At 42.1% G+C, this 8,614-nt stretch overlaps 1 protein-coding gene across 1 annotated transcript; it reads right to left on the bottom strand.

The window, feature by feature from the left end:
* Positions 1-214: 214 nt before the first annotated feature.
* LOC147678036 (uncharacterized) lies at positions 215-3,466 on the bottom strand. Its single transcript, XM_086945936.1, has 3 exons — positions 2,836-3,466; positions 1,301-1,308; positions 215-529 (listed from the first exon to the last, which is right to left on the bottom strand). The coding sequence occupies exons 1-3, from the start codon at positions 3,464-3,466 to the stop codon at positions 215-217; spliced, it is 954 nt and encodes a 317-aa protein (XP_086802062.1).
* Positions 3,467-8,614: the final 5,148 nt, after the last annotated feature.

Below are 8,614 nucleotides of genomic sequence, written 5' to 3' on the forward strand. Positions count from 1 at the left end.
ACATGTTATATTTACTATGGTATCTAAGTTATCCTATAAATCTAATCTACTAAATATGTACTGTCTGTACAAAGTGTGTTTCCACACTTGAATGACTTTCAGTCCTTTGCCCCTTCTTTTATTTTAACTACTTGGAAATGGTTCATCAAAAAAAATTGTCTTCGTCTTGTGTGCTAAACCCAGAATTGTTTTCTGTAACACTGTTATAGTCCCCTCAAGTAATCCCTGAATTGATTTGTAAATCATCCCTATCTATAGGTTTGCAGTTTTTGTTTAGAATTTCCTGATCATCCTTGCCTCTTCTAGTGTCAGATAAGATAACTCCCAGGATTTCTGAATGTTCTTCTTCCTTGACCACCTCTTGTGCAGTCACTCTCAGACTTTCCAGGCTATCCACTTCCTCTTGTACATCAGGAAGTGCCATATATGTCCATTCCAGTGACTTGTACTTCAGATTTGGTCTCTGTGTCGGTTGTCCTAGTTCTGTTAAAATGTTGTCAGGTGAAAAATCATTAAGTCTTACACCATGCTTACGACGGACCTAAAGAAAGACAAACAAGCCAGCAGACTGGTGAAAAACTAAACCGAAGGAGGATAGAGCCCAGTACAAATTATTACACTCAAGTTATGTGAAAAGAATCAAAACGGCCAAGAAAGCCTACTTGACCCAGCGTATAAACACTTCGGCAAGTTCCAGTAAGGAATTATATAAAATATTGAAAGAATTTACGTCTCCTCATTCTGCCGAACAATCTCTATTTAGTCCCTCTCAAAAATGGGTGGAATCAATGGCTGAGTTTTTTGAGAGCAAAATTAAATCAATCTACTCTGCTTTCCCCATTACAGACTCAGATCTGCCCATGCCAGACAGTGATCTGGGGTTTTCACCACCAGAGGGGGTCTATAATGAAGTCTCCTGTTTGATGGAATTCACCCCGATCACTGTCAAGGAAACCCTGGAGGGCCTAAACAAAATAAAATCGGGCTCCCCAATGGACCTATTTCAACCACGCTATTGTACTAAAATTATGCCCTTGTTAGCCAATTGCCTCACGGCCATATTCAATGCTTCACTTGAACAAGCCATTGTTCCCTTAAAGTGGAAGCATGCTCAAGTGAAGCGAATTTTGAAGAAACCTGCTGACGATACTACTCTGCCTTCCCATTATCGGCCAATTTCTTTGTTACCTTTTTTCGGAAAGGTACTGGAACTGCTTGTCAGCAACCAGTTGACGGTATATATTGAAGCACGTGGAGTTCTAGATCCTTCTCAGTCCGGCTTTCGGGCCGCCCACAGTACAGAGACGGCTGTTGTTGAGATTGTGGATAACATCAGACTCGCGGTGGATAGGGGCAAATCAGCCATTCTTATCCTCCTGGACCTCTCTGCGGCATTTGACACCATCTCCCACAGTATTTTGAAACACCGGCTGTGGGAGATAGGTGTCAGAGGAGAGGCCCTGGGTTAGATTAAGGACTACCTCACAGGCCGCCTCACCACCGTTTGAGTCGACACCCTGGTCTCTGGTAGTCGTCCTGTAACTGTGGGGGTACCCCAGGGGTCGATTCTGAGCCTGTTGCTTTTTAACTTGTACCTGACTTCCTTAGCTAAAATCATTAACTCCTACAGTTTTGAAACTTTGTCATATGCCGATGACACCCAGCTGCTGATTACGTGTGGCGTGGATCCCGTCGGCATCTGCGCACGCTTTAAAAACTGTATGGTCAAGATCAGCAGCTGGATGAGGAACAACAAACTCCAACTGAATGCAGGCAAGACAGAAATCATCTTGTTCGGGAAGGCAGAGAGGTGCTGGACGCAGGAGTGGTGGCCCGCGGAACTGGGAGTATGTCCGGCCCCCAAACTGGTGGTCCGCAACTTAGGAATCATTCTAGACAGCACTCTGTCTATGAAAAATCATGTCGCCAAGGTGACTGGCAACTGTTATGGTATAATGCGCAGGTTAAGGAGGTTTTTTCAGATGGCTTCCTGAAGCCAGAAAACCTTTGGTCCTATGCCTCATCATCAGCCATCTTGATTATGGCAATGCCATGTACTACTGTGTCCATGTGGAGGGTAGAAGAATCTAACCAACAGAATGTGCGCACATTCTGTTGGTTAGATTCTTCTACCCACCACATGGACACGGTTTTGACAAGGCACGGTTAGACTACATGCGACGAATGCAGCGCCAAACTGATAAAAGCATCAGTATAACTACAAATCATTTATGAACCCTTGATTGCTCTGGGATTACACAGTTACTCAATGCCATGTACTACGGCTTGAATGAGGACCTACTGATAAAGCTGCAAACCTTACAGAACACTGCGGCCAGACTAGTCCTGGATTTACCTCCCAGAACTGCCTCATCGCCGTGTCTGAAAAAATTGCACTGGCTCCCCATTCGTCAAGGAAGTTACTTTAAGATCTTGTGTCTTACTCACAATTCCTTGCACAACAAAGGGCCTCAATATCTGCAAATAAACTTCATTGGTATGCCCCCATGAGGTCCCTAAGGCCCAGCACTAAGTCTTTACTGACACAACCCCGCGCACGCAGGTATGGGCAGCGCTCTTTCTCCTACCTTGCCCCGTCACTCTGGAACAAACTGCCCTCCCACCTCGTTTCCATTGTTGAGCACAAATGATTCCGTAAAGCCTTGAAAACCTGGCTCTTCCCTAAGTAATTGTCCCCCTTTGGCTAGCCGTCTTCAGTTGCTGTTCGACTTTGCCATTTTTTCCATCTGACGTTCCTATGCTGCAAGCCCCTTCAGACCTTCCGGTGATAAGTTGCGCTATATAAAAATCTTTGACATTGACATTGACATTGACTCTCGCAGTCTGTTGGTCTTAAATCACCAGTTTTACAGTCTGTTTCTCTTGTGTAACCAGCTTCTGATTGCTTAGCACCTGATTCTGAAGATGTATCCAAAATATGCAGTCTATTTCTCAGTGGCCTGTCATGTTGACCAGGTATATGTGTTTTTCTCATTGCGTGTCCCATTAGTATCTTGTAAGGATTTAAATCTGTCCTTCTATCATTTGTATTTCTCATGGTCACTAGAACTAGGGGCAAAGCATCCAGCCAGTTCAAGTCAGTGGAATCACACATTTTTGCTAATTTGATCTTCATTGTGCCAATCACCTGTTCACCAACTCCAGAAGCTTTTGGACAATAGGCACAATACAGTTTCTTTTTAGTGCTCAGTATTTCACATATCAGACTGATAACTTTGTTGGCAAGATCAGTTTCCTTATCTGTGTGTGCCTGTCTATGATACATATGTGCAAAATGGGCAAACATACTATTGGGCATAACAGCTCTTTCATGTTGGTAGGGCCAAACATAATTTTCTTCTTTTTCTGTGCAACCTTCTCTTACCCATGTTTCTTTTTCCTCATCACTTGCCTGATCCTGCACTTTCCTCACTACTTCCCATGTTTCTACTGTGTTAGTAAGCATGTGATATTGGGAAAAAGTGTATTTCTTTGCCCATGTCTGATTCAAATAACAATCTTGTTTTGTGCAATATGTTGCCAATTCATCTGCAAACCAATTCCCTCTGGTAATGTAGTCAGTTTCACATTTGTGAGCAGCAGGAACTGCTAACGATCCCCTATCAGCTATTAATTTTTTCTTCTTTCTCCACCTGCTTCTCCATTTTTCAACTTTCTTTCTTTTTCTCAGCACTTCTTTAATTTTAGCTTTTCTTCCAGCTTTGTTTACATTTTCTATGCCCTTCTCTGTGAAGTTTGATCTATATGGTTTTTGCAAATCCCTACATTTGGAAATATCTACTCCTGTCTCAATGGTAGCTTCTTCAAGATTTTCCTGCAAATTTTTATTTTTCCAGGTAATGTTTTTACTTAGAAAGAGTATCTCTTCATCCTGGTAACATTTTAATCTGTTCATACTTATCTTTCCAGTATGTAATTCCTCCATGTCTACTTTTAATTCTGCAATATCTATCTGTTGGCATTCTGCATCTTTTCTATAGCCACTTTGTACCCACTCTCCCAACTCCTCATTTGTCAGACCCAAAGAGACTTCTTTTAATCTTTCTCTAGGTTCCGTTCCCTGCAACCATCCAGTCTGTTTTTCAGCTAGTATCTCAGTTCCATTTGATTAAGTCAAAGCTTTTGTCAGATCTGTTGTTGTATCTAATTCGTACACACTAGGGAGTTTATTCCTGACACGTTCAGATAATAACTCTCTTTTAAGATCTGGTTTTACCTCATTTAACGGTATGGTCAGTGAATGTTCTTTTCCTACCTCACTTTTGCCAACAGAAATGTCAGAATCTATATTCATTGGGACTGTTAAAGCTTCCATATTCATGGGCAGTCCTTTTAAACTTTCAGACAATTCTCGTGTTTTGACTACTAATTAATTTTCTTCTTCTTCATTATTTGACCTATTTATCACTTTGGAAGGCACTTTGCTTTTGTCCTTAGCAGACATTCAGCTGTTTTCGTGGTTATCATTTTGGCCCTCAGCCACTTCACCAGCATTCATATCAAGTGACCTCGAACATAGTCAGCTAAAGTTGCAAAGTTTTTCAGTGAAGCATAGAGCATTGAAGAGCTTCTCTCAGCAAAATTATGTAAGGTTGTTCTACTGCGCAGAACCGGGAAAAGCGAAGCCGTTTTGGAATTGGCAACCAACCAAAACTACGATAAACAGAAAAAGAAAATATAAATGCACAGAATATATGTGTGTTCTGTCCCCCCACCCACCAGTGCTAATATTTATCCTTTAAAACTGTTACCTAGCAGAAAAGCATCACACTGGAAGCCATTAAAATGAAGCAGAAAAGCAGCATGCAAATGCACAAAGCACATTACAACACAGACATGCATTATTACACCACTTAAATGCACAAAATAGATTAAACATGTGTTTTACATCACTAATTAATATGATAATTAAACCTGTTAGTGCAAAGCATTTCCCACATATAATGTGTGTGTTTTTATTAATACACAGCAATCAAAATTAATATATTACTATGTTATGGGGGTGATTGATCTGAATGGGGTACACACAAAATCTTCTGTACCTCGCTCCATCATTTTCTCTCCTTTGATGATCACAAATCTTGAATACCTCAAACGATTTGTGAATCATCACCAAAACCCAAAACCACCCATTCATTCCACTAAATTTTATTAGATCAGACACTTCTTCTCAATAATTTTTGTTAGTTCAGCAAATTCTTTCTAATTTCCTTGTTCTCGACAAAAATGTTATCTTTAGTTCTAAATCTGAAATGTACTTATCCTTATGAAGTGCAATTCTATCTACTGGTGGCAACTATTGGTACATTGTTGACAGTCTCATTAGGAAAAAATGATACAACATAAACACATCTTATACCTAAAGCAAAACATGTTATATTTACTATGGTATCTAAGTTATCCTATAAATCTAATCTACTAAATATGTACTGTCTGTACAAAGTGTGTTTCCACACTTGAATGACTTTCAGTCCTTTGCCCCTTCTTTTATTTTAACTACTTGGAAATGGTTCATCAAAAAAAATTGTCTTCGTCTTGTGTGCTAAACCCAGAATTGTTTTCTGTAACACTGTTATAGTCCCCTCAAGTAATCCCTGAATTGATTTGTAAATCATCCCTATCTATAGGTTTGCAGTTTTTGTTTAGAATTTCCTGATCATCCTTGCCTCTTCTAGTGTCAGATAAGATAACTCCCAGGATTTCTGAATGTTCTTCTTCCTTGACCACCTCTTGTGCAGTCACTCTCAGACTTTCCAGGCTATCCACTTCCTCTTGTACATCAGGAAGTGCCATATATGTCCATTCCAGTGACTTGTACTTCAGATTTGGTCTCTGTGTCGGTTGTCCTAGTTCTGTTAAAATGTTGTCAGGTGAAAAATCATTAAGTCTTACACCATGCTTACGACGGACCTAAAGAAAGACAAACAAGCCAGCAGACTGGTGAAAAACTAAACCGAAGGAGGATAGAGCCCAGTACAAATTATTACACTCAAGTTATGTGAAAAGAATCAAAACGGCCAAGAAAGCCTACTTGACCCAGCGTATAAACACTTCGGCAAGTTCCAGTAAGGAATTATATAAAATATTGAAAGAATTTACGTCTCCTCATTCTGCCGAACAATCTCTATTTAGTCCCTCTCAAAAAAGGGTGGAATCAATGGCTGAGTTTTTTGAGAGCAAAATTAAATCAATCTACTCTGCTTTCCCCATTACAGACTCAGATCTGCCCATGCCAGACAGTGATCTGGGGTTTTCACCACCAGAGGGGGTCTATAATGAAGTCTCCTGTTTGATGGAATTCACCCCGATCACTGTCAAGGAAACCCTGGAGGGCCTAAACAAAATAAAATCGGGCTCCCCAATGGACCTATTTCAACCACGCCATTGTACTAAAATTATGCCCTTGTTAGCCAATTGCCTCACGGCCATATTCAATGCTTCACTTGAACAAGCCATTGTTCCCTTAAAGTGGAAGCATGCTCAAGTGAAGCGAATTTTGAAGAAACCTGCTGACGATACTACTCTGCCTTCCCATTATCGGCCAATTTCTTTGTTACCTTTTTTCGGAAAGGTACTGGAACTGCTTGTCAGCAACCGGTTGACGGTATATATTGAAGCACGTGGAGTTCTAGATCCTTCTCAGTCCGGCTTTCGGGCCGCCCACAGTACAGAGACGGCTGTTGTTGAGATTGTGGATAACATCAGACTCGCGGTGGATAGGGGCAAATCAGCCATTCTGATCCTCCTGGACCTCTCTGCGGCATTTGACACCATCTCCCACAGTATTTTGAAACACCGGCTGTGGGAGATAGGTGTCAGAGGAGAGGCCCTGGGTTAGATTAAGGACTACCTCACAGGCCGCCTCACCACCGTTTGAGTCGACACCCTGGTCTCTGGTAGTCGTCCTGTAACTGTGGGGGTACCCCAGGGGTCGATTCTGAGCCTGTTGCTTTTTAACTTGTACCTGACTTCCTTGGCTAAAATCATTAACTCCTACGGTTTTGAAACTTTGTCATATGCCGATGACACCCAGCTGCTGATTACGTGTGGCGTGGATCCCGTCGGCATCTGCGCACGCTTTAAAAACTGTATGGTCAAGATCAGCAGCTGGATGAGGAACAACAAACTCCAACTGAATGCAGGCAAGACAGAAATCATCTTGTTCGGGAAGGCAGAGAGGTGCTGGACGCAGGAGTGGTGGCCCGCGGAACTGGGAGTATGTCCGGCCCCCAAACTGGTGGTCCGCAACTTAGGAATCATTCTAGACAGCACTCTGTCTATGAAAAATCATGTCGCCAAGGTGACTGGCAACTGTTATGGTATAATGCGCAGGTTAAGGAGGTTTTTTCAGATGGCTTCCTGAAGCCAGAAAACCTTTGGTCCTATGCCTCATCATCAGCCATCTTGATTATGGCAATGCCATGTACTACTGTGTCCATGTGGAGGGTAGAAGAATCTAACCAACAGAATGTGCGCACATTCTGTTGGTTAGATTCTTCTACCCACCACATGGACACGGTTTTGACAAGGCACGGTTAGACTACATGCGACGAATGCAGCGCCAAACTGATAAAAGCATCAGTATAACTACAAATCATTTATGAACCCTTGATTGCTCTGGGATTACACAGTTACTCAATGCCATGTACTACGGCTTGAATGAGGACCTACTGATAAAGCTGCAAACCTTACAGAACACTGCGGCCAGACTAGTCCTGGATTTACCTCCCAGAACTGCCTCATCGCCGTGTCTGAAAAAATTGCACTGGCTCCCCATTCGTCAAGGAAGTTACTTTAAGATCTTGTGTCTTACTCACAATTCCTTGCACAACAAAGGGCCTCAATATCTGCAAAAAAACTTCATTGGTATGCCCCCATGAGGTCCCTAAGGCCCAGCACTAAGTCTTTACTGACACAACCCCGTGCACGCAGGTATGGGCAGCGCTCTTTCTCCTACCTTGCCCCGTCACTCTGGAACAAACTGCCCTCCCACCTCGTTTCCATTGTTGAGCACAAATGATTCCGTAAAGCCTTGAAAACCTGGCTCTTCCCTAAGTAATTGTCCCCCTTTGGCTAGCCGTCTTCAGTTGCTGTTCGACTTTGCCATTTTTTCCATCTGACGTTCCTATGCTGCAAGCCCCTTCAGACCTTCCGGTGATAAGTTGCGCTATATAAAAATCTTTGACATTGACATTGACATTGACTCTCGCAGTCTGTTGGTCTTAAATCACCAGTTTTACAGTCTGTTTCTCTTGTGTAACCAGCTTCTGATTGCTTAGCACCTGATTCTGAAGATGTGTCCAAAATATGCAGTCTATTTCTCAGTGGCCTGTCATGTTGACCAGGTATATGTGTTTTTCTCATTGCGTGTCCCATTAGTATCTTGTAAGGATTTAAATCTGTCCTTCTATCATTTGTATTTCTCATGGTCACTAGAACTAGGGGCAAAGCATCCAGCCAGTTCAAGTCAGTGGAATCACACATTTTTGCTAATTTGATCTTCATTGTGCCAATCACCTGTTCACCAACTCCAGAAGCTTTTGGACAATAGGCACAATACAGTTTCTTTTTAGTGCTCAGTATTTCACATATC

The sequence above is a fragment of the Lissotriton vulgaris genome, chromosome 12, assembly GCF_964263255.1.
Source record: "Lissotriton vulgaris chromosome 12, aLisVul1.2, whole genome shotgun sequence".
NCBI lineage: Eukaryota > Metazoa > Chordata > Amphibia > Caudata > Salamandridae > Lissotriton > Lissotriton vulgaris.